The sequence below is a fragment of the Agelaius tricolor genome, unplaced genomic scaffold, assembly GCF_023055355.1.
Source record: "Agelaius tricolor isolate 1412-34295 unplaced genomic scaffold, bAgeTri1.0.p SCAF_16, whole genome shotgun sequence".
Classification (NCBI taxonomy): Eukaryota; Metazoa; Chordata; class Aves; order Passeriformes; family Icteridae; genus Agelaius; species Agelaius tricolor.
This window is the reverse complement of record NW_027269276.1, coordinates 15,106,728-15,133,294: the sequence shown is the minus strand read 5'-3', so window position 1 is coordinate 15,133,294 and position 26,567 is coordinate 15,106,728. Positions and strand designations below refer to the sequence as shown.

The 26,567-nt window shown below is 41.4% G+C and overlaps 2 protein-coding genes across 6 annotated transcripts in view; both read left to right on the top strand.

Moving 5' to 3' along the window:
- Positions 1-742: 742 nt before the first annotated feature.
- MCEE (methylmalonyl-CoA epimerase) lies at positions 743-7,081 on the top strand. Its single transcript, XM_071441705.1, has 3 exons — positions 743-963; positions 4,587-4,927; positions 6,410-7,081. The coding sequence occupies exons 1-3, from the start codon at positions 933-935 to the stop codon at positions 6,560-6,562; spliced, it is 525 nt and encodes a 174-aa protein (XP_071297806.1). The 5' UTR covers positions 743-932; the 3' UTR covers positions 6,563-7,081.
- Positions 7,082-12,754: 5,673 nt separating this feature from the next.
- Positions 12,755-26,567, top strand: part of APBA2 (amyloid beta precursor protein binding family A member 2) — an 83,488-nt gene continuing 69,675 nt past the window's right edge. For 2 of the 5 annotated variants that reach the window (XM_071441696.1, XM_071441692.1), the window contains exon 1: positions 12,984-13,141. The gene's annotated coding sequence lies outside the window, so the exon portion shown is untranslated. Of the gene's footprint in view, positions 12,907-12,983; positions 13,142-17,068; positions 17,153-17,223; positions 17,363-26,567 lie in introns of those variants that run through there. The other 3 variants (XM_071441694.1, XM_071441693.1, XM_071441695.1) reach the window with 3 other exon arrangements.

Sequence of the window (26,567 nt, the reverse complement as noted above, 5' to 3'; positions counted from 1 at the left end):
CTGACACATCAAGAGCTCAGCACCAGCAGACAGCCTGCTTGCTGTCCTCAGTCTCCTGGCACAATGCTTCATGGCATCCTGGCCTCTATCAGGAATAGTGTGGCCAGCCAGCCAGGGAAGTGATTCTTCCCTTGTACTCCACACTGCTAAGGCCACCCTTGAGTTCTGGGCCCCTCAGCTCAGGAAAGACATTGAGGTGCTGGAGCAAGTCCAGAGAACAGCAACAGAACTGGAACAGTAACTGGAGCACGAGTCGGATGAGGGAGCTGGGGGTCTCAGCCTGGAGCAAAGGAGGCTTGGGGTGACCTTACTGCCCTCCAGGACTCCCTACACCAGGTGTAGCCAGGCATTACACCCTCCTGGTGTCACTTGTGCTGGTGACAGGACATCAGAAGAAATTTCTTCACAGAAGGGGTGATTAGATACTTGAATGAGCTGCCTAGGGAGGTGGCAGAGTTAGTGTTCCTGGAGGTGTTTAAGGGAAGTCTGGATGTGGCACTTAGAAGCCTGGTTTAGTTCACAAGGTCGTGTTCAGTCATAGTTTGGACTCGATGATCTCGGAGGTCTTTTCCAACCTGATTCCGTGGGATTTGTTAATAAAACTTCCTCGGCAAATGCCCCTTTCTACCGCAGGCCTCTTTCACATGATGTCTCCAGATCTGCGCAGCGCCCAGCGCGGCCCCCGGGAGGGCACGGCCCCCGGGAGGGCACGGCCCCCGGGAGGGCACGGCCCCCGGGAGGGCACGGCCCCCGGGAGGGCACGGCCCCCGGGAGGGCACGGCCGCCTCCCCGCAGGCAGGCAGGCGCGGCCGCCGCTGCCGCTCCAATGGCGCGCTGCGCTGCCGGGCACGGCCCCTCACGGTCACACGCCGCTGCCGGCTCGCCGCGCTGGCGCCGGGCCCGCAGCGAGGGGTGCCGGGGAGGGCGGTGAGATGGCGGCGCTGCTGCGGCGCGGAGCGGCCGGTAACGCGGGGCGGTAACGCGGGGCGGCGGCGAGGAGGGCGGAGGGAAGGGCGGCGGGAGCGCGGGCGGCGGCGGCGGGGCCGGCACGGGGCGGCCGCGGGCCTCGGTGTTTGCTCCGGCCTGGTGGAGCTCCCCGTGAGAGCCTCGCAGGCCGAACGAAACTGCCGCTTTATAAATAAAAACAAGTTCTCCCGATCCAACTGACAGGCACATTAACAATAAGCTCTCTTTACGGTAAACTTCCAGAGCAAACGCCAAACTTAAGGTGCAAGGAGGAGCTAGCTTGTCTTTTTTGAGGTGTGGTTTGGACGTCAAATTCAAAATAATTTCCCGTTCATGATAATAACCTCACTCTGGTAGGGTAGGTTAAAGTCACTATACCTAAACCACACCATTTTACTTGGTAGCCACAGACCAGGAGAAATGTGAGAGGCTCAATGGTGTCAGTGATCGATCAGTAGGATACTGGGAATGAAAACACCTTTGTATGACTGCACTTTGAAGGAGGGAACAAGAGCCACAGCACACTGAGACTCAGTTTCCTTGAGCTGCAGAGCCTATCTGATTCCCAAAAGCCCCGTCCAGCGCAGAGCAGAGCAGCACTGTGAGCCCCGTTGGCTTCCAGAGTTCACAAGATACTCACACCACCTTGAAATTGCTGGAATTTAAGAATGACCACATTCCCTTTTTCCGTTCGGTCCAGAGAGTGAACACACAGCCCCTGTGTGCCAGATTCCCTATGGTAACAGCAGCCTCTCCGTGCTTTGGGAGTTCATCTCCCCCTGAAAAGAGTGACAAGAAAGCAGTGCCCAGTGACAAGGTTCTAACTGCAACCCACTGTTGTAAAAATTCCCATAGAGAACGAGACTGAGTTCAGTTGGATTTGGCTCGTGTTTGATGCCTTAGTTTCCTTGATTAAGTCAATGAACACTGCTCCACATCAGAAGCAACAAACAAGCCCATGAATAAACATTTGAAGGGTGAGGATCTCAGTTTATGGGGTAGTTCAGACTTGGTACTTCATAATCTGCTCTGTTAAAGAACGTAACCCTTGGTACAACCGTATATTTAAACTCTGATGTGTATACTACAAGTAGACCAATCATCAATAGAATGACCCCCAAATAAATCAATTTTAAAAATTCTTCAAATGAAGCTGAAGAAGGCTATATACTGTAGAACTAGTTTTGTGATGTATATATAAATACAAGTGTTTCTTTCCTGGCATGGAAGGGATAGGATTTCAATCTGAAGTTTGCTGCAAAGCTTTCTTTTTCACTGCAAGGCATTTTTTGATTATTGGGTTAGAAGATTATAATTTTAAGTAATCTACATAGTTACTAATCTAGATAATGCAAGAAAAACACAAATGGTTTTTGTTTAATCTCAGTCAATTCAATTATGGATTTAAAATTAATACTCTGTATGCATCTGACTAGAGCTAGGATAAATTCACAAGACTTCATAGAATAAATGCTGATATGAGTGAGCATATAAGTATCTTTGACTTTACAAGAATCCCAGAAATAGACTTCACTTTTTCAGTCTTCCCAGGAAACAGCACAAGAAATCAAATATTTCTGGGGCAGAACCCATAAGAAAGAGCATTTTCTACTATTTTGCTAGTGCTTCACAAATAGCTGAGTATAAATAGGCTGTGTCTTGGTCAATTTACTTGAAACAGAAAAAAATACAAATTAAATTACAATAACTGTGCGATCATATGCCCTGTGCAAAATGCAGCAAGAATTATAGATTCTTGGGAAAAGAATGGGAAAGTCCTTGCCTTTCCATTAGTAAAGACTGCTTGGAAAAAAAAATCTACAGTAGTAGTATTTCTATTGAACTGCAGTCTGATAATATTTCAAAAAAAGAATAAAACAGTAAAAGGCTCTGGAAAACATAATAAATTATATAGAAAGGGATTCTTCTCTTTCAAAGGATTTTTCTTATTTAGAGAATACTGCCTTCCTCCAAGTGGAAAAATCTCTCTTGCTTCAGCAAGAATTGAATCATGCCTAAAGAAATTACAGTAAAATGGAGCTACTTCAGTAGAAGCTTAGGTGGGCAGGAAAGACTGCATGGCAGATATTGTGGGGCTTGTTACTTTTTGTAACACATTTATTTACTCTGGTTAACTGTCAAACCCTGTACTAGTTCATTAGCCATGCCTTTAATCATGGCACCTAGCTCCTGTATGTTTGTACCTCATGCATTTTAGGCATTGCACAGTACTGCTCCCTCATGGAATTACTTGGTTCACCCTGATGCAGCTGCATTAACGTGGCAAGTGTTTCTACAAAACAGTTTCTGCACAGACATTTGAAAAACAAACATTTCTTTTTCCTGTGGAAATTTCTAAGGGATTTTTTTAACATGCAAGAAGTTGAAAAGCAGTTGCTGTCCTATACCAGTATGATATCCTAAAGGTACCAAGTGAAAGAATTGTCCAGAATTTCTGGCTGGGATGAAGGAGATGACAGGATGGACTGTGTGAAAGCCTGGCTAGAAATACTGCAAGGCAGTTACCTGCAGCACTGGGCAAGTGTCTGGAAATACTTAATGTAGGATCTTGATTTAGTATCATCAAAAGATTGTGAATAGACCTACTTCTGTGACAGAGTCCTTGCTAATAGGCACAGTGCATGTTGTAAATTGAAGTGTCAAATACATGCGAACATTTCTTCCTCCATCACAGCACCATGCTCAGAAAGACTTAGATTTAAGGATTCATCAGTTTTTGAAGAAAAATTAACTGGCAGAATGTAGAATTCCTGTGGCATAGTAGTTCTCAGTTCTATACTGAGAAACAAAGCTGATTTAATTAACTACAGCTCTTACTGACCTTATAGAGCACCAAGAGCCCAGCCAGGCTGTCCATCCTCAGTGTGCTGCAAAGCATCCAGAACCTCAGCTCATCATTGGCACAATCTCTCAGCAAAAGAGCACATTTGTGACTTTAAAGCAGAGAATGCCTCAAAGACTCCCAAAGGGGTAAGATGCCTCTAGCTTGGCCTTAAGGCATTGGGAACTCTGACTTGGCCTAAGGCAAACTGGCATGAAATTAGAATGTAGTTTTAATGAATGTCCTTTAATTGAATTCTAATTTTGGTTCTAGAAACAACTGATACTATCACAATTTCTCCCCACCCCAACCCCTCTAGATGCTAATACTGACAGATTAATTTTAAGGTAATTAATTGTAAATACCCTCATTTTATATCTTTCTTTTTTGTGATCTTTTTGTTTGTTATAATTTTGAGATGCATAGGCATATCCGTATTTCTTTCTCTATTTCATAAGAAGCTCTGAAAATATCAAAAGTCACTTTTAAACACATTATACAGTTGGCCTTTACAATTGGTCCTTTTTTCAACAGGCATATGTAAGGATTTACACCAAATTTGAGTCTGCTTTGGGTTTTTATTTATTATTCTCTTAATACTTCTGAATATTTACTTAGTCTGAAAACAGAGTAACCGTTTCCTTGCTCTCAGTCTGCCCTGAGCATTGCACAAGGGTGTGCCAATGACTTGGCAGCTCTGCAGGCCTTCACAGGGGAAAGAGCAGGCACTGAGACTTTCTCAAAAGCATCATGTCAGTGCTGTTCACTTTTTTTCCAGGGCTTCTTAGCAGATTGCAGACTTCTGCTCCCACAATACAAACTCTATCATCATCAAAGTCCTTCTCCCAAAACATTCCAAGCTGTTTGTGGAAACTGGGCCGACTCAATCACGTGGCAATTGCAGTGCCTGATTTGGAGAAAGCTCAGTCCTTGTATAAAGATGTGTTAGGAGCCCAGGTGAGTGAGACTGTTGCTCTTCCTGAACATGGTGTCTACACTGTTTTTGTGGAGCTGGGAAATACCAAGCTGGAACTTCTACATCCTTTAGGAGAGAAAAGTCCCATTGCAAGCTTCCTGCAAAAAAACAAGACTGGAGGAATGCATCATATCTGCATTGAGGTATTTTAACATAATATTTCTTGTAATAAGATAGATACATTCAAGTATGCATGTTTTAATAGGTTTGACCTGTGTAACAACATATAAGGTTGTCATATTTCTTCTCTCTTATACAAAGGAAAATTTAGACAGATGTTTTGATAGTCAATTTGTTTCAAAAAAAGGTAAATATTTTAAGAGGAAATTAACTTATTCCTGAGCAGCTACAATTTCATACCTGCAGAGAAAACCATGCTGGACACAGCAGAGTAAGAGAGCAATCCAAGCCTGGTACTCTAACATGGATGCACCCAAAGGCTTTGCCCTGTTCACTGTCACTCATCCTTGGGGATGCAGGAATTCATTCCAGCTGAGCCCAGGCTCGGCTCCTCCTCAGGCCATCTCTGCAGCACAGGAGCAGCAGCTGCTGTGGCTTTTCTGCTCAGGGGAAGAACCTGGAGGGGCCATGGCTATGGCACACGTGGCCTTTCTAGTTTAGATAATTTGACAGTCATTTCTTTTTGTTTTGCAGACTGGTAACTCTGTGTAGGAAGAACTGTAGTGAGTTTGGGATATTCATGAACAAAACTGGTGTAAATGGGCAGGAATTAGGTGATGTCTGTTCCTCTGAATTAAAGCTAGGAATTTCCTTCTTCCCCACTATAACACTGGCAGAAGAGTTTATTCACCAAATTACATCCAGACATCTCAGCCTTGAAAAATAGCAGTGATATTATTTTAATTCTAGGTCCTTATTGACTATTGAATTTTCTAAACTGAGTGCTAATATTATTATTTCAAATAATGAATGCATTTAAGTTTAGGAGAATTAGAATTTCATTAGATGACATGACATCAGAACTTCAGATCACAGCATACAGTACAGGCATATTTTTGTTAATTACATATTTCTGTAGGAAACTGTACTGAAACATGGTATTAATGGCTGTTATTATAGTAAAGTTCAGTACAAAGACCACATCTGATATATTTTTGATTATTCCAAGCTTTTTTCCTTAGGAAACTTAATGAACCTTAACCTACTCAGAAGGAGAATACATAAATCTAAAAGGGACTTTTACCTTCTGCCCTCCCTTTTTCACCATTTAATGAGTCAGTGCTCTGTCATCACTTATAAAGGGAGGTATTTTTCTCTACTTACTGAGAGCTGAAAGTAATGCAGAATTTAGATTATTTATGGATGCCTTATAAAGTAACAACAAAAAATCAATGGTCTTTGTGCATGAGTGATTTCAGTTTATTAATTTCTTAAATATTGCATGGTCCATTTAAATGGTATTTCATAAAATCTTCAAACAACAAATGCAAACTCCTGTAGTATTTTTATTTTTAATACTAGATGTTTTTAAATGGTTTATAACTTGTTTTCAGAATTCTATTAGAAATAACATTTCAGTAAGGAATTGTTATTGGTCCTAAATGTAAAATCTGCATAATACAGTGCAAAATGTTAATTTGTGTGAACTGTATCTTTTTTAAAAGGTTGATGACATAAAAGCGGCTATGACAGAACTGAAGAAAAAAAAGATACGAATATTGAGTGAAGAGCCAAAAATAGGTGCACATGGCAAACCTGTGATTTTTCTTCACCCTAAAGATTGCCATGGAGTCCTTGTGGAACTTGAGCAAGCTTGAGCTGCAATATTCATAAATTAAACAATAGAAGAGTTGTGAAGTTCCTGAGCTGGTGCTGGGAATATTGATGTGGTATTCAGCCTTTACAAGTTCATTGAAGTCCCCATGGATGAAGTACAGCTTTTGAGTACTGAAACAGTGCTACAGATTTAGGGTCTGTCTTTGCTCTTGTTGCTGATTTAATTTTCAGAATTAATATAATGGCATTTCTTGGATTCTCTGTGATTCTAAACACAAATACATGAGCTAAGTTACATATGTACCATAGTAATTTATCTTTTGTTGCCTGTTTGCAGCAAGATTTTACCTCTGTAGCCACAGAAACTGTACAGTTTCTAGGTCAAGCTGCATTATTTTGCTCTACATTTCACAGCAGAGACCCACTTCCCAGTGACAACAACATAGCTTAGACATTTTCTTTAGAAATAAAGGTATTATGTTTTCTCTTTTCACCATTCACCATCTGTGCTTCACACTGATTGACTGGTTCATGCAATAAAAAACCCATATATTATTGTATGGATGTCTGCAATCAGTAAATAAGTTTTTCTTGCCATAACAATTACTGCCAAGGAAGTTACCATGCATAAATCATCATTTAATTGTTTTATGAACTTTGTGGATATGCGGGCAATGCAACAAGAGAACCTGCAAACTATTTACCTGACATATATTTCATACTGTAATGCAGTTGTGACATTTTAGTTTTTTCATTTTTAGGGCTGTTTAAAGTTTGTTTTTTTCCCCAAGCTTTCTCAGAGAAGGACATCTGGAAGAGACATCCTTCTGATCAAGCAGCAATAAACCTTTTCACTTACTTTACAAACCAGGTTTTCCTGTGCAGAACCACTTACAAAATCAGTGGCAAACACACTCCACATAAGCCTTGCTTCTGTACAGTTGTTAGCATTAAGGACCACACCAGTCTGCTGATGTCACAGGCTGCAGGCAGTTTTGTTAACTTATTTATGAACAGACTTCACCTTATTGCTGTATATTACCCAAGCAGTCTTTTCCTGATGCTTTCTTTTATAGGTTTGTTTTGACATTTCAGCTGTAGAAATAGAAGACTTACTATTTCTTGAGTCTTCTCAAGCCTTAAAAAGTCATACTTTCCTAGCTTAACTACAGTCTGAATTTTAAATTTTCCTACATCTCTGCTTGGAAGTATTGAATCTTCAGCTTGATATGAAGATTATTTTAGTCAACAACTTCTTACTTAATGGAATTATTTGCAATGTATGTCATGCTTGCAGCAACAAAATACAAATATAATGTTGACCTGAGATTTGAACATGCTTTTAAAGACATTGGCACTGCCTCATGAATTTTACTTCCAAAAAAATCTATAAAGCCATGATTTTTTTTTTTTACAAGATAGTTTTGTACTTAAAATAAATACTCCTGCTGTCATATTTTAAGGAAAACACAGCCTGCCACAGGGTTCCTACATTTCATCAAATCACTGTTTAGAGGATAGTTTGTGATCTAAATTCTAAACTGCTTAAATTTAGAAATCCTAACACTTATGATGGAAATGCAGAATGATTTAATATTCCTAAAATATGATTCAGCCATTCAAGGAGACATTCTTTGAGCAAAGCTGCTTTTGTCTTTTCTTTCTGTTAAAGAAAGAGGTACCTTTTCTGCAAAGCCAGCATAGGAATGCCAATACTAAAAGCCTCACTGGTTAAGATAATTGAATAGAAGGCTTTAAACCAAATACCCATAGTCTGGTGCAACAGAAACAGTCCTCCCATAGTTCATTCTCCATTTCTTTGGCCTGTCTGAAGGAGATGGACTTCTATGTGTGATATCTATCAACAAAGTAAGCAGCTTGAGGTAGTGCCACAGCTGAGACAGCCACAATACACAGAGCACCCCCACACAGTTTCAGCAGGCTTTAAGCACTCACCCATACACAGTAACACCATACCTCATCAGAAGGCTCCAGTCCTCTTCCCATACAGAGTAACACCCTGTCACTTCAGAGAGCTGCAAATATTGGCTCTTTCTTGTTCTTTAGCCCAGCCTTTTATACCCCTCATGTTGATGCATTGCACCTGTGTGCCCTCTGCTCCCTTTGGTGTTGCTCCCTTTGGTGTTGGTCACAATGAGCCACTCCATGGCTCATTGCCGGCAATGCTGCTCACCTGCTGCTCACAGCTGAAGCTCATTGGGAATGAGGCTCAGTCCCACTCCCAATCACCACAAACTGTGCACTTACAAGGCAGTGCTAGAGAACAGACATTTTTAAGTAAACACTTGCTCCACCTGATGATTGTGAAGCTTGTATTACTTTTTAGCTAGTAACCAGCAATTTTCCTGACTGACTGATATGAGGTTGCCCAGCTCTAAGTCAGCTGATGCATTTTGCTCCTTGTATCTGAATTGTGCTCCCATCTCACAGTTCATACCTTTTTACTGACTACTCCTAAGGTGGAAGTCAAGAAAACATCAACACACATGCACATACAACCCCAGCCCTGCAAAAGAGAGTTTAGATCTGCAAATTAGTCAGTACACAAAACTGGATCATGTTCTTAAAAGCTCTTAGAAGTTGGATGGTATCAGACCCCATACTTGTCTGAGTGTGTGCTACAGGCCAGGAGAATTTCCCCTTCTGGAGCTACAGACTTAGAGAATATCCAAAGGAACTGAAGACAGCTATAACTGAGAGAAGTTTCCTGTTCATAAACTTTACTCCCTTAGACTTCAGTGGGAACAGAATCGGCCCCTATCAACTGTGTAGTCCTTCCCCTTAAGGCAGGCAGCCTTCACGAGTTGTTCTGACCTACCAAGGGGTTGGGACAGGGCTTACATACATGGGCCTTACTCTGTTTCACTGCCATGATTATAAGAGGGGGGTAACACCCAGAAAAACAGTGGAATTTCAGGGATGGAGACTGGGGAATGAGAGAACTGTGATTTGCTCCTTTCAGTGGAGGGACATTTAACCATACACCCCTGTTGCACCCTTATACAACTTCTGGGAAGAACAACAGTGATTCAAATAGCTGGAGCCTGATTATCCTGGAAGGAAATTAGGCTCTTCTTTTTTGTTTTTTGTCTGTTTGGTGGATTTTTTAAAACAGCAAAACCTTCTTTTCTGAAATGTCAAGCTTCTCAGAAGATGGAGGGTTAGTATTTTGCCAGTAAATTTTCTCACGCTTGTGCCATTTGTCAAGTGCGAATTCCCTGTTCCAATCTCTCCATGTGCCTTTTTCCCCTCTGAGCTGAAGCATGTTCCCATTTTATGCTGCCCAAGGCAGACAAGACACATTTTTCTGGACTCCATCAACATTACTCAGGCAGCTAAAGAGCTCATAATTAAATGATGCAAAGTATCTTTTTTTACTTCCTCTCTGCAGCCCTCAAGTCACTCCTAGGTGGGAGGAGGTGAACAGGCTGCAGAATGAATCCCATTCCTTATGATGAGACAAAACTAGAAGCAAACTTAAAAAGCTGAAAAGAGAACTAACTGCATGCTTTTTAAAAGAAAGCTAACCTAACAGTTTTGCAATTCTGCAAAAAGTTCCTTCCTGTCATGCTTGTTCTGCTATTAATGCACCCGAACTTCATTCTGAATTCTGTTGGTTTCATTATTACCATATCAAGCTGAAGTCTCGTGGAAAGGCCATGAAACATGGAGATGTTTACATTACCTGGTTGAGGTACTTACCCTAGGAGTGTATGGACAATGATATCCTTGGCACTTCATTTGATTCTGTCCTTAGAAGGAATTCTTCCTGTAGTGATGTGGCATGGGTTAGTTGGACATAGGAACCCTTAACTAAGAGGAAAAACTCAGAATTAATTGTTTCAATACCAGTTCTTTTACCAAAGCAGTTGCCATGTTGGCCAAATTGAGGCTGTCAAACCGAATAAGATCATCAAGTTCAACTTGTTAATTACTATGAAAATGGAAACTAACAGCAATGTATAAATTAATCAACCTAGGGCTGACATTTCACAATGGAAGAGCTCAATCACTTAGGAATGCAAATCTGTCACCTTGGACAAGCATTTTCAAAGCACTTTGAACAAATTATGAAATAAATATTTCTCTTATTGTGAAGGAGGGATGTTTGTGTCTTGTATGATCCTTAAATATCTATAAAATTATGTCAACTGTCAATTTTAATGTTCATTTACACTATCTTGTATATTGTCAAAAAGCTTTGCTAACTGCAAAATTCATAGCATAGATTTACAAATGAGGAAGAGTTCTCTGATACATTTTAAAGTAATGATACATTTTGAAGCATTTAATGATTTTCTAGGTCTAATCTAAAGTGGCCTTTCAACTGTTACTGCTAACACAAAAATAGTAAATAGGTACTAAAATCTTCTATGAAGTAGATCTTGAATGAAAATTTTTACTTATTTTTAACATTGCATTTTTTTCAGTAATAAAGACAGGTTCAAAATATGATTTTAAGATCTGAATTCATTTGTAACTGCAGGTACCCTGAAAGCATATGTGGTGATGCACAATTTGCATTAAATAAGGGGAATATCCAACTCTGCACCCATGGCTGGCTTTTATGGAAATGATTTTTTCCAGAAACTGAAGAGTAAGAGAGACAGATTCATGGACTGGCATCATGCACCCTATTTTTACCTTCCATTTTGGTATGTAATTTTCCATAATAACCATCTGTCTGAGTCACTGTCTCCAAAATGACGTGGAGGGAGAATGTTTGTTAGAAACTTAAATTTTAAAAAGTTAAAAAATATATCCCACTCCCTTTGGGACCTCTGAAGTCTTTGAGAGATCAGTTGCGGTACAATACTTGCAGCTGCAGTAACTTCATTAAAAAAACACCTGCCTATTGGGCTTGGAAATACTGCTTTTGGTATTTTGATAAAGTGAGATTTTATTATGCATATGAGGCTGTTTCATCAAGTTAACAATTTTGAGAATTAATAATACTAATTAAAGGATCATTTGCCAAATGTTTAAACAACCTGTCTACAGATTTTATCTGCAGATACACTGCAGCTTTGTGTAAAACATACATGCACTACATTTAATGATTTGAGTTTTTACTATCTTCAAAAGAAAACCAAAATCTGTCAAGTAATTGGGATGTAGAAAGGGACAGATGGGAAAAGTCACCGTAGAAAAACCATGCCAGAAAATAGCCTCTCAGCAGCAAAAGGAGAGTCTTAACAAAAACCTTAACAACTAAACTGAAAACTAAAACCCTCCCCCAACAAAATGGTGTTTCCATGAAGGAGCTGTGCATGTACATGGGATGTGCCTTGATGCTAACACCAGGGCAAGATGAGCACACAGCATGCTGAGCACACAGCTATTACAGTAAACACTGATACCTGACTGATTGCAGTGCAGTATAATTACACTAGGACAGCTTTTTACTTTTCCTATAGTGAGAAAGATTAGCTACGATCTCAAATTTGCATAATTATTAGCAAAGCCAGTCAGAATTGCCGTAAGATATGCATTTCTTTATATACAAAATAGTCACTATCACCTAGCTGTCCTTAAAACATCTAGAGGTTTCTAATAAAAGGCCTGAGGAACCAACTGTGTCTATCATCCACCATAAGAAATGTTCTTAGAGAAACCCTCTTCAGTGAGCTTTTAAATAGTACACATTGAATCCGACATTATTAAACTTCAGGGGTGGATCTATGTATTATTTGCACAAGGGCACAAAAATCGTGATTTGTTCTCATAAATCTGGCCGTATGATGGAACATGACTGAGTCCACTGCTGTCCCCTGCTATAATTTTCAAACTTTTGGTGTTTGGATTTTTGTTGCACTGGAGCACCTCAAGCAGCAGGGAAAGGTGAGGTGGTCACCTGGCAGGATGACATGGCATTCAGGAATGTTTTTCGCAGAGAGATGCTGTGGAGACTCCCAGAAAACACCCCCAGCTCCGGCCCAGCGTCAGAGCGGCTCCCTGGGGACCCATAGCGGCCTTGGGCAGTGCCACCGCGGGATGGGGCACCCAGCGAGCTTCGCTGTGGCTCCGGGGGCTGGCAGGGGAGCTGGGGCCGGGCCCGGAGCCTGCTCCCCTCAGCGCCCGGACACCAGCACTGAGCCAGGGCTGGGAGGCACGGACACCTGGGCCAGGTGGCACGGGAACGCGTCCAGCTGGCTTCGGAGTGTCTGCAGAGAGGGACACGCCACACCCTCCCTGGGCAGCTCTTCGAGCGCTGAGCCGCCCTCAGTGAGAAGAAGTTCTCCCTCACGCTGAGGTGAAACTTGTGTTCAGTTTATGACCATTGCTCCTCGTCCTGTGGCTGGACTCCGGCACCCGCGGAGCTGGCCCAGCGCCCGGCCCCGGTCTGGCGGTGGATGGCGGACAGGTCAGTGCGTCCCGCCGAGCCCCCGGGGCTGCGGGGCCCGGGGCCACCCCCCGCTCGCTGCCGCCGGGGCCGTGAGGCGGCGCGGGCGCTATGCGCCATGCAGGTTCCCGGGCGCTGGCGCAGGCAGGTTCCCGGGCGGGCCCGCCGCGGTGTGCGGCGCTCGGCAGCCACACAAAAGAGCGGCTGCGGCTGCGGCTGCCCCGCTGCCCGGGACCGGCCCCGCCGCTGCACCGCGGTAAGGACCGGGGGAGCAGGGCGGGGGGCTGACCGACCGACTGACCGACCGACGGACATACCGACCGCCGGCCGGGGTCGTCGCGGGCACCGGCGGCTCCGTCGGGGGTGGGGCGGCAGCATCCCGCGGGTCCCCTCAGGGGAGCGGGGAGACCCTGGCCCCCGCCAGCACGGCCGATACTCCCCTCGAATCGCGGCTGGGGGCTGCTCTCCCCGCGAGCGGCTACTCCCGCCTCATCCCATCCTCATCTTCATCCTCATCCTCATCCCCATCCCCATCCCCATCCCCTGGCAACCGAGATGCCCGCAAGCGGACCGGGAGCCGGGGTGAAGGGGAGCCCCTGCGGCATGGCGGAGCGGCCGGCGCTGCCGCGATCGGCGGCGCGGGGCTCCGGCACCGGGGGCTGCCGCACTCCCGCTCGTCCCCGCTGTGCCCGGGGAGGCGCCGCCACCGCCCCCCGGCAGGCGAGGGAGAACCGGCGGCGATCCCCCGGGCCGGCTGCGGCTCCGCTCGGCTCCCCCGGGGCTGGGATGCGGCTCCGCTCGGCTCCCCCGGGACGGGGCGGGCTCCGAGCCCGGCCCGGCCGCCTCAGCCCCGCCGTGCCGGGACGGCGGCTCCGGGTAACGCGGGGACCGGCCGTGCAGCATCCGCATCATGCCAGCGTTTGCTGGGAGGGCGGGAGGCTTAAGTCCGTTTGTCTTATTAAGAGTGAAAAGAAAAGCGAGAGGAGCCCTCCTGTAATGCAATACCGCTCGGAGTTTGTATTTCGTTCTGATTTCATGTCTCCACTCTAGCAAAGGGATCAGAGCCTTTGATCTGCTCTTTCCCCGTTCCCTTCATCATGAGATCTGGAGGGAACGGGGTGCTCAATTAAGAATACCTGATTTTTGGTGGGATAAACAGCAGGAGATATTAGAGCATGGTCTGTTTGCCTCTTATTGAACAGTTTTTTGAATGTGTGTGTGTGTGGTGCCTTGTATTGCCATAACAAAAGGGATGGGGGTGGGGGAAAGGAAGGGAATACTGCATTTAGAGCTGCATCTTGGAAAGTCAGACTGCCTTATTTTGCCTCAACTGGCAATCTGTGCTTTCAGATTTATGTACTTTGCATCCTCAGTGTTGTTTTGGTGGTTGTTGCATGGTAGTGAAGACATACAAGAAAAGAAATTTAGATAAAGACAAGAGATCATACAACGTGTATAGTACAAAGATAATGTGCATTGCAGTGATGTTTAAGAAAAGTCTGAAATTACTGTGACCAGTTTGAAAAATGCAAGTAGTGTTTTCAGTTACATTACCTGGCCAAGTCCACCCTATAATCTCCCAGGAGAGGCTGGGAAATCTGTTTCAAATAGAAAAGGTATTTATCTATCATGCCTGCTACCCAAGAATCCCTCATTAATTAATAAGTAGAACTGAAAAAGAGAAACAATTACTGTCATAGTTTTTTGTGGTTCTGTGTAAGCCGCAGTGTTTCAAATATAACACAGTTTTAAAGGGGAGGAATTCTAGTTTAAGTCCTATTGCCACTTAAGATAAAATACAGTATGTGCAGGTTATGTGTTTGAGAAGCAAAGATTGACATTTATGTCAAGTATTAGATGGCAATTTATCATTGTATCATCCATGGGACAGACAAGATGAAAGAGCCTTTCTTTCATATGTCGTTCTGCAAGAGCTAAACTGCTGAATTCAAAGCCACTGTACTTGTGAGTCCATTTGGAGCTCATAGGATTTCATGCTGCAGAACTGTCCTTATAAACCCTGACTGTCAGAGTTTCTAAATTCTCTGATAGTTTAGTCCCTAACTGCACTTGGAAATATCTGAAGCTATTTTTAAAAATGCATCAGCAGCTACGTTATTGCTCCCTCTTGATCCTCTGATAGTAAAGGAAAAGTGTTCTTGAAAAGGCCATAAAGGCTCAGCTCTTTTGGTCAAAGTATGACAGTTCTAAGGAGGAATCTTTAAAAGCATGTTTTGTGTAGTTACTTGATTAATGCTGGTTCAGGTTGGGGACTGGACATGAATTTAAACAAGGTAGGTCTTTAAAAAGTGACCTTTGCTTAAGGCTGTGAACACGAGAAACCACTTCAAGAAGCATAATTTTACCATCTCTCCAGCTGTTCTGATAAGAACATTTGCTAAGAAATAATTTGTGAAAATACCATAGTTTAAACATCTTTCAGTTAATATTCCTGTGCTGAGGGTGGAGAAATTGGAGAAAGTCACAGAGAGACATGGAGGATTCTGGTTTGTTTCAGAAAAAATCTCGGTTGTAGCATTTGAACACATCAGGGTTCAGATGCTTCTGCAGAGTTTTTAAGTCCATTTCCCTGTGTTTAAATAAACAAGGCAATAATTTCATGCTTTAAGCACTGGTAGAGGTAGTGGTAGAGGCAGAGGAGCAGCCCTGCCAAAAAGGCCCAGAGGTGCTGGTGAACAGCAAACTGGACATGAACAGCCACAACCCCTGGCAACAAAGACAGCCAGGAGCATCCTGGTCTGTGTGAACACCGTGCAGCCAGGACACCAAGGGAGGTGATCATTCCCTTCTGCTCAGCACCCAGTAGGTGACACTTATAACCCTGGGTCCAGTTTTGCTCCCCCAGTGCAAGAACTCATTAAAGACCTGGGGTTCTGCAGAAGCCACTGAAGTGATTGGGGCTGGGGGCCGAGCTCTGAGCAGAGGGTGGGGAGTGGGGCTTGCTCAGCCTGCAGAAAGGGAGGCTATGGGGAACTTACAGCAGCCTTCCAGTCCTTATGGAGAGCTCCTCAGGGAACTGGAGCCAGACATGTCCAGTGGCATGTGCCAAAGAAGGAGGGACAAAAGGAACATATTAAAACAAAGGTTCAGATGGGATACAAGCAAAATACTTTGCCCCACGAGGACAATCATACATGGAGACAGGTACCCCAGAGAGGTTGTATGGTCTCTGTAGAGACCAGACTGGATAATTCCCTCAGCAAACTGGTCAGGGCTCACTGATGACCCTGGTTTGAGGAGAATCTTGGAAAAGAGATCTCTGACATTCCTAACAATCTGAAGTGTTATGATCCTGTTTGTGTCTATCTGTACATGAGATAAGAAGCAGACATGTTTCCAGAAGTCAGATTTTTTAAGAAAGGTTTAGAGTTTCCATTCGAGAACTAATCTATGCATCTCAACAAAGATGGGATACAGGATATATTGACTTCTATTATGTGTGAAATAGCACATTACATTAATACAAACTAATACCTTACTATAAGCCTCCCAATGAAGAGATACTTGCTCGAAATAAACAAAAAAGAATTGCATACTACATGCAAGCAAGAGCTTTTACTGAGAGGTATCTTTTGGCACCACTATGAGCAATTAAAGCCTTGCAACATCTGTGCAAGAGATGTAATGGTAGTTGTTACATTTAGAGAAAATAAAGCACTGATGCAGTCACATGAGCTTCACAAGCTAAGAGGAAGAACTGAAAGCAGAATCAGAATTTGCTGTTTTTTAGACACTCAAAAAACTTGCAGTCACTGAGTCAAATGCTCATTATAAGTACTGGCAAATGCTTTTAGTCTACTGGGAAGAGTATTACATGTATGATTTATTTTTTCCTGAGGACCCATGAGAGCTGCATGAAAAGCAGCTCAAGACAGCACCATGTGATTGGTGAAATGTGTAGTGCTTTAGGCTTTTGCTGTCTGCAGAAGCTGAACATGCACCACTTTAGCTTTGCCATGACATCCATGATAAGAGAACTTCCATTCAAATTCTCAGTTTTGTCTGAACCTAGGTCTTCTCTTGGCTAACAATACTATTTTTTTGGAAGGAAGGCTTTGCACAACTGGTAAAAAACGTATGGATTGAGCAGTTTATTTCTGATGCTGGTAGGTAAATGCACTGTCACTTGAGTACATGACATTCCTTTCCTTTTTTGTTGCAGTACTTACTGTCTTCATTCACATGCTGCAGCAGAGGAAGGTGATTTACACTTCAAGAGGAGTAAGTTAGAGCTGAGCAAAGACCGGTATGGAAACCTCTGGGATTCATAGGTGCTTCCACCTAAGCTAAAGAGAAGAACTAGAAGCCCTGTAGGTAGGGATGACAGGGAGCAAGTGTCATTGTCCTCAGATAACGTGAAATGCTGCTGGAGATGCATCCTCTGAAGTATACTCATGCATGAAGGCATCATTTTCTTTTGAAATAGAAGGAAATGAAGAGGAAAGTTGGCAAAAAGGTATACAAAATATGTCAGTTATAACCAATGTGAGGTTTGCAGTCCAGACAAGGATTTTCAAATAGTACTTCTGCAATGCAGACATCCACTGATAGCAACCAGGCTTGCAGTGGGAGCTGCATGAGGAGCATCTCAGGGTAGTTGTCTGGTTTGAATTAGTAAGATGAAGTTTCCTTCAGGAAATAGCCCTGCTAGTTACAGACCTAATAATGAAGATTCAGCCACATAGAAAATTATATTGGCTTATTACTTAAAAGGCAGATTGAATATTTCCAGTCTATTAATTGAATGGAGTTTTTGAATTTTTTTTTTTTTGTGCATTGATATTAGGAATATTTGTAAGCATATCACCAATTTGCATTATTTTCCAGATTGCTTTTGTTCCCTTTACTGAGAGATTCTCTTCACAGATGCATTTCTCAGCTACAAGCTTTGTATAAGTTTCTCTTCCCAAGTCAATTGTACAGTAACCCTAATCATTTCTGAGGAGTGAAATCCTTTTTATTTCTGAAATATTCTCCAAGAGAGACCTGACCCTGCAAGATTTTCTTGTGTATGTATTCTACCTTTGTGTTAAGGGTTCACAGGATCTGACCCTTGAAGATTTAGTGTAAGATTTATTTTATTTATTAATTTAATGAAGATTAAGTAAGACAGAAAGATTTAGAAGTCTTTCACCTGAGTACAGAGATTAGATTCAGCTATGAACTCATAATGTGGTCATAGCAGGCAGGTTTACTTCTTTCTATCTTCAATGTACAAAACCAGCAACAAGCTCACAACCTAAATAACAGCTCTGTAACACTGACCATGAGTGTTCTGGTGAGGGTGCAGACCTGGATTTGACCACTGGAGTCCAAAATGCCAAGGGATGTTATGTAACACGGGAATGTCTGGTGAGAAGCACGAGTTCCATAGGGACAGCACCAATCCAAGCAGTACTGTAAAAAACCTCCCAGAAGGAGTAGCTGTGTTTGGCATTCACTGTTCAGGTTCAGTGAAGTACCTGATTTCACTGTTCAGGGAAGTACCTGATCTTTATGTGAAGAATAAGAAAGAAAAGAATATTCCCACAATGCCATCCGCATCTTTAGTGCCTTCGTCCACTACCCAGAAACAAAGGTGCTTGGGTGGACTCTTGGTCACCCAGTGTGCCCTTCAAGATCAGAAAATCAGAAGTGATAGTTAACTTTGCCTTTTCCTGCTCCAGCAACATGGTAAAATATGCCTGAGTTACTGGATGAAGAGAATGAGGGTGACAGAACAGATTCTGTTCTAGAATGTCACAGGATTTTACCTTTTTGTCCCAATCACCAAGAGTGAAATTGTATCAATAAATTGATGTTACTCTCAAGAATCACTGATACGAGCTACCACAAAAATTATTTCAGTGCAAGGGTAAGTGCACCTTTTTTTTTTAGTAAAATCTTAAAATAGGTCTCAAAACTCATACACTGAAAGCTGAGAGATGCCTTTTCAACACATCTGGGGGAGGGCATGGAGATGGAATTGCCTGTTTCTCATGCAGAAGCAAGACTGCTTCAGAGCTGCTATGCTCCTCAAATCCATACCAAATTGCTCTCCTGGGAATGAAATCTTGTATTAAACACTGCTACTAAACATATCCTTTTTTTTTTCCTTTTCTTTTTCGTTCTTCTTCTAATCTGCAGCTTTTGTGTTGGTAAGGGTGGCCATTCTCACTGGTACCAGGCTGCACAGGGTTGCTGTGCTGTCTTGAGTTTCAAAGACCACTACAGCTACTAATAGATAAATAATCATCAAGGCAATTACAAAGAACAGAATTTTATTTCTGCTCTTATAAAATGATCCAGTATAGGAAAGAAGCAGCCTTGCATAGTTCCAAATTCTTACTATGCAGCATAGCACGTTGTTGCCATGCTACCAGATTGCTTGCCTTGATATTTAAATTTGCCCTTAGATTTGTATTTAAAAAGAATGAACTGTTAACAGTACATTAAAATATAAAATAACCTGACAAGACATAAGCTTCATCACCAATTTGTTCATGGTTTTTTGGCCTCTACAGATTTTAATTTTCTTTTCTAAAATAAACTCCATCATCACAACAAATCTAAGATACGCACGAAGCAATGAAATATTGGAAAGATTCTGTTTGGGAGTGCAGTAAAGGTTTATATCAAAGGAGGAATATTCATCATAGTTTCCATACTTAAAAAATATGCATTTTGCCTGCCTTACTGAGTGCCTCTTGCCATCTTTTGTCCCCTCCAATTTAATACAACAGAGGGAAATCAGAGTATGATGATATTTTCTTGTTATTGTGGAGGAGAAAGGAACATTATTTCTATATATGTGTGTGTGTAGATATATATAAAATGTCCTTTAGGCACAAAATCTTGTGTTAGTGGAAGACAACTCTTGATTACAGATAAGGCAGCTTTAAAAAGAAACTTATCCCTGTGATATTCTTAGCCAGTCAATCAGTGTGGCTTTAATTATGTAGAAGTATTTGACATGTTATGGCCCAGGAGATAAGAGCTGTTGCATATTAGATGAATGAAAGGGAAGGAATTCTGTTGGTGACTAGAAATTCCATGCTCAGTGCTGCATTAGAGGCATAAAATGAGCACTGGAAGGGAACACTTCCTAGTAAATAGTGATTTGCATTGTATTGCAGATTCCAGCATTATGAAGGTTGTTGGTGGCAGAATTCTTCATTTCTGGTTAATGACTACTGGCTTTATTGATGGAAGAGTTGCCATGAAAATACCTGTGTAGTATCAGGAATGTGTCTTTAACTCAGTTGTATTGGTAGGAATTTTTTTGTTTGCTTGCCTTTTGGTTTGGTTGATTGGCTCTTGTGGTTTTTTGGGTTTTTTTAATAATTAAGGGGTTTTCTTTATATTTTCAGTGGTAGGTGGAAGTCTCAGTTTTCACCAAGTAAAACTTATCTGTTGTGATACTGGTTGTTTTCAGTACTTGGAAAGAGATCACCTTAAGGTTTTCCCACAGCTATTCCACACCTATCTGCAGTGATAATAAATTATCTTTACAGCATGTGTTTAATTTGGTATTTGTCCTCCATTTATTATTCAATTTATGCATTATAACTGACCCACCAACTAACAGATAATGATTTTGGGGGGAAATGGAGGGGAATTATGAATTACACCGCTACTATACCTTTGCAACTGTGTTATTTTCCTTCCTGTGCATATATCGATATTTGCTTTTAAAGTTTTTTGTCACAATTCAGTAAAATACCTGTCTTATTCTTGAGCCAACATTGATTTAACTTAGATATGTTGACACTTTTTAGTGTTGGGACTCCTACAATATTTCATGGTTTAGTTTAGGCTCCAGCTTCTGATGTGTGAGAATCACAGCTTTGAGCTCATACTCAGGCTCCAGGAATGAAGAAACTATGAGCTTGTATTTTAAACATTTGTGCACAATATGATACCTTTAATTCTGGACTTCTTGTGATTTGCAGTGCTACAGCAATTGTGGTAGAAATAAGTTCCTTACTATTAATTAGGATCTGTTTGAATGTACTAAGCAGGAGTTACCAGTTTACTTTCTGATGGTACTTGAACACTCATAACCACTCCTGATAAATATAAACAAGCCAGATGTCATCCCCAGTTTCTGAACGAGCTGTTTTATCAGTGAACAGTCCATGGTGTTACATACTTTCCTCTATTCAATGATATTCCTATTTAAAGTAGTAATTAAGTAATGTAGCAACCTGCTACAATATTGGTAAATCCCTCTGGAAAGTTAGGAAACAAAAACTGTTTATTGCTGCTCTGAGTTTCCCACCTTCCCCATGCCTTGGCACAATGAGTCTTGTTTCTTGACAGGATGAAATCCATATTGTCTTTGAGATATTATCTCTGTCCTTATCAGATAAGCTCGTGACTCCCTGTGGCTGCCAGCTGAGGCTGCCCCTCCCTGGCAGGCTGGCAGCTTGCACGTGTTGGTCACCCTGACACACGGACTGGGGCTCCTCAGGCTCACCCTGTGGCACTCCTGGCCCCTCCTCTCTCCAACAGCTCCTTGTCACAGGAGCATCCTCAGGGACCCTCACAAAATGGGGGAAATTCAAACAGAAATTCCTAAACAGTAAAGTCTGAAGTTTACCATACATGGGGAACTTAACTAAACACCACAGTAGCATCCTGAATAAAATGGAGGCCATTGGAAAAAAAAGATAAAAACCTATTGTGCTGGAGCCTATGAGCCAACCAAGTGTGTAGGACCCCTTGGCAGAAGGCATTTAGAAGGCAGCAGCAGACTGTCTTTGCTCAAAAGACTGACCTGTCTAAAGACACTTCACAGTTTGGTAACTTCTGTTTAAATTAATCTGTCAGAGGAAAAGAATAGTGGTAAGAAAGTATAAAAAGAATAGTGGTAAGAATAGTATAAATAAGTGGTACCAGGCCAATATAACCTCATATTATGGTAGCAATAGATTGTGAAACACTGGATTTAATCAATAACATGCAGACCAAACCTTTAGTAAAACCTGAATTATAGATATATCTCTAAGTATTAGAGAATATAACTTAAGCGTACCTAACTGGAAAATCTTAATTTGGTGCTACTGTTTAGTTGCATTTTGCTGTTAACCTTCTTGCTGGGTTAAACTAGAAAGATAAAAATAATTAACTTTGTAGATTAACATATTAAGTATTTTGCCTGTGTAAATATGAATAGCATGTGGATAAAAAGCTCTCTGCTCTGGAGACTATAAACAGGATAGCTTTTCAGTTATTACATTTTTTTCATTGTTGTTTTCTTTACTAGTACTGTGTCACTGGGGGTGGGAGTGAGGGTGTGTTTGATTTTTAAACAAACTCCCCAAAGTCTGCTTTATTCATTTTTCAACTTATAGATTTTTAAGCTCTTTGTGGCAGGTATTTCTGCAGAATACTTAAGCTGATGAAATTTTGATTAATGGACTTTTCCACAACACACATAATTTAGGATTTATTTGCCCCCAGTTGAAAGTTGTGACTATAGCAAATAGAGGAGGAAGAATTAAATGGAAAGGAATATATAATGTGGCTGTTAGGGTTTGCATCTGGTAAAGGGGCTGATGCCAGGAGGCACAGAAGTTGATTATACCCTTGCAATGCTAGGCTACATAGGATGGTACAAAGTTGGATCCTGCAGGGAAGCCTTCCAGGAGCCTGTCAGTCCATTGGGAGAGCCCAGGAGGGGTGCACAGTGTTAGGTAGTTGTTGTTTTACAGTGTGGACAATTTCTATTATTAAGGGACTGTGACATATCTTTAAGTAGCTGGAAGTTGACCTTTGATTTGAACTGGGTGCAGCTCAAGCATCTTTGAAGCCTTCAGTTTTGTTATGAGCTGCAGCCTTCCCTGCAGTGCTCCTGTCCCTGGGAATGTCCCCCAGCCCCAGCAGGACTGTGGCTGCCTGTGGCTGCAACACAGGAACTTCTGGTTACCACCTGCCATGGGCTAGCTGTTCAGTTAATTCACTTGTTGTTGATAATAATTAAGCTTAGAAAGGTGAAACAGAGTTGACCTTGTGATAGAAAAATAGAAATTGTTCAAATTGCTAGAGGAATTAGTCTGTGTTTGACTTTTCCAATGAGCATAACAGTTATACAATTAGTAGCCTCTAAGGATCCTATTCTGCCAGCCATAACACTTTGTGTCATATATCTATATATTTATGCAACTGTAGACATTACTTACTTTAAACCAGATATCAAAATTTATATACCTATTCCCTTGAGCATCAGTTGAAGACAAACCAGTCTATTTATGAGCAAATGATGAAATTACTGAATAAATCAGCAAGACTCATACTGCCATTTACATTCTTGCCTCAGTAACTACTTACTGCATGTTTAGTGATGAGAGATGCAGAGTTCTGAATTGGAAAATTCATAGACAACTACAAAATGGACTGACCCACAATGTACCAATGTGATGCCTCAGTGATTTTTCAACTGTTTCATCTTTAAAGGAAAGATGCTAATTCTTGAAAGTGTTAGCCAAGTGTGTAGGTACATTTACAGAGAACCTAGGAAATGCATGCTTATTTAAATACATTTTGCAAAACTTTATCTTACAACAAATGAAATAAAATGCTGGGGAAATTCTTGTTTTCACACTAGCTTTTTTATATATCTATTTCTAAAGACATTAGAATATTGGAGAATGTTATTTCATTAATATTCCCCCAGTCCTTTGCTAGTCAATGTATCAGGTATGGAGCAGGAGGCTCCATACTGCTTCCATACTGCTGCCCAGCTATAACCTTGGGTACAGCAACCTTGCACTGCAGGATTAGTGCCTTTTCTCCAACAGATCTGCTCCATAGAGGTTTTTTTTCCTCTGTAATGCCAGTATTTTACATGCTGCAGTTAAGCCAGCTGCAGCCAAAACCTAATCTCTTGTTTAGGCCAACTGTAAATCTAATTAACCTTGCTGACACTGCATATTATTCAATCACAGAGTACACTTCCTCCAAGAGAATGGCTGAAGCTGTATTAATACTTTTTAGGATATTGTCTAACAGTGAGTTCTCAGTGTTCTCCCTGCTCTGTGCTGCACTGTTGCTGTCAGTCACTGATAGGGAAAGTCTATGTACCTGTGTGTGAAGAAAAGAAAAATAAATCAGCCCCAAATGTAGGCCAGACACTTCACATAGTGAGGGTTTTGACAGACCTCTAGAAGTCTCAATGTTCCCATCTCTGGCAGAGCACAGGATGGCAGAGAAGACAAAGAAGAGATAGCCAGCTATCATCTCCTGTGCTCTCATGAAGCTAATGAGCATGGAGGAGTGACATGCACAGAGTCCTGGATTATTCAAGAGACTAAAAAATACAAATAGCATGTTATGAGCTGCCAAAGGCTTATGCCAATCTGTTCTACCATTTCTGCTGGAATATTTCTGTTTACTCTTATTTTCATAATGACACTATTTCAGCTTTATCAGACACCTGTAGAGAGTAGGATCTACTGTCTCATTTAGAACAGTTGCTCTACCTTATAATGACTTGGCAAAAGTGAGATGAAACATGCAGTTATCATCATGAAGGTCCAAAGGAAAATGAATGCTTCCTAAGACCTTCAGCCAGCTGATGGGCGAGGGGAACTATGCTCAGAAGTGATTTATTTATGGGATATCATCTCATAGCATCAGGCTTCAGTCCTACAGATTCTGTTGTGTTGTTACAGAAATCACCTAAAATCAAGATGCGTTTTTCCAAAGAGGGTCAGAAACTTTAAGAAATATTCAGTCCCTTGATTTTGTTACCAGAACCACTCAAGATAGGGAATAAACTTCAGTAGTAAACAAAGGGATTGTTTTGTTCCCCTGCTTTGTCTGAAGAAACTCAGTTCTTCAGTTTTCAACAACTTCCTCTACCAGACAAGGTCCACATTCCTCTTTTCTCCTTTACAAGCCATTAGGATCTAGTGGCATAAGAGCTGTGCATCATAGCCTAGACAGCTAATGATGCCTTTCTTCCTAGCTGTAAATGGAGCAATTTAAACAGCACAGTTAATACCTACAGTGCTAGCACAGAAAAGGCTGATAAATCAAGAATTTCACTTGAACTTTGACTCCAGATTTCATGAAAAGGGTTTTTCCACCTCTACCGAGAAACTTTTTCAAACTAAAGGGTAGACAGTTGAGATAGCCAAAGTCACATTTTTTCAAAGAATCATTTAACTGTGCTAATTGCATATTTTATTTCATCCAAGATGAATGCTATTTGTACTTTATGTAGCATCAGAAAAGAAATGAAACTTTGAAATTTTCTGTTTAAGCAATGAAGATATTGAGGGGAAAAAGAAGGGAAAAAAATTAGCTCAGTTCTCCAAAATAAAAGAGCACTGTCTTTGGTATTGCAATTTCACAGATAGAAATCTGCATAGACTAGTCTGTTTATCTGCTCAAAGCTCTTTGCATAACTGGCACTTTGTCATCTTCTGTCTATAAATTATAGGCAGTCATTGCTGGAGTGTTGAGTAACCAAGCATAGAGTTTGCAGCTTTGCATATAAATGGAGCTACAGTCCTTGATCTGTGTGAACATAAATATGGACATGAAGGCATTCTTGCCCTTCAGCTTGACACCAGAAACCCCCCACCCATAATGGCAAACATCTGTGGATGCTGGTATGAATATGGAGCAGATAACCTCTTTGGTTCCTTTAAAATGGAATGTGGAAATTGATCTGGGAGAAAGATGTGAGTGCATAAATCACATCAAACCAAATACAGGTTGTGATGTGAAATAGGAGAATTAGGTAACAAATTTTATGTCAAGTGTTTTTCACTAACTTGGTGAAGAGAAGGCTTTCTTCAGATGTTACTCTTTGCATTGATAATACAATAGGAGAGACTGTTTATATCTCAGAAAACTCAGTCTGGATCAACCTAATTTACATATTTCCTAGTGTGACACTACAGTAACATCTGGAAATAGATCCTTAAATAGAACAGGAAAGAGGCTTTATCTAAATATTCACCTTACTAATTAACTCTTCCTGACAGAGTTATAAGATCCTAGTCTTTCAGTATGCACAGCATGTTACAGCTGGCAGATTTAAACCTCTGTGTAAGTGCTTGGTACCTTTGTGGAAAGCAAAATATTTGTCTATACAACCAAAAAACCAACTTCAAGGAGCTGCAACATCCTAAATGTAAAACTCCACCTACCCCAAGTGAGGATAAACAATGATATCATTACTTAAATTACACTGGTTACTGTGGATGATCCAACCATAGCTGATTGCTTCTATTTAATGGCTTTAAATAATGTGCTGAAATTTGCATTGCAAATTGTAGGATGGTAGGCTATTTTTTTTCAACCAAATCAGGTCAATTCCACCCAGGTCCTCTATATCCAACAATCCAATAGTGAAAAGCCTTTTGGCTACCCTGTTTTTCATCTTTTGTTCGCTTAAACTGTTTTCTGTTGACCATAAAGGACAGCTATTTTTTGTAAGTTCACTGTTGGGTTTCACAGATGTAGATTTAAGGAGATTATTTATGCTTTAGGATTTAACATCTACCAACATGCTGTTCATTTGCCTGATATCACAGGGGACTAGTTCTTTCATTTGCAATTTATAAATCCTCATCTTCAGACTTTGGTTTTCAGATAGCTGGATGTTTGAAGCATCCAGCAGTTATTAATTTAATGAATTTTATCTCAGATGAACTAAGTGTTTATTC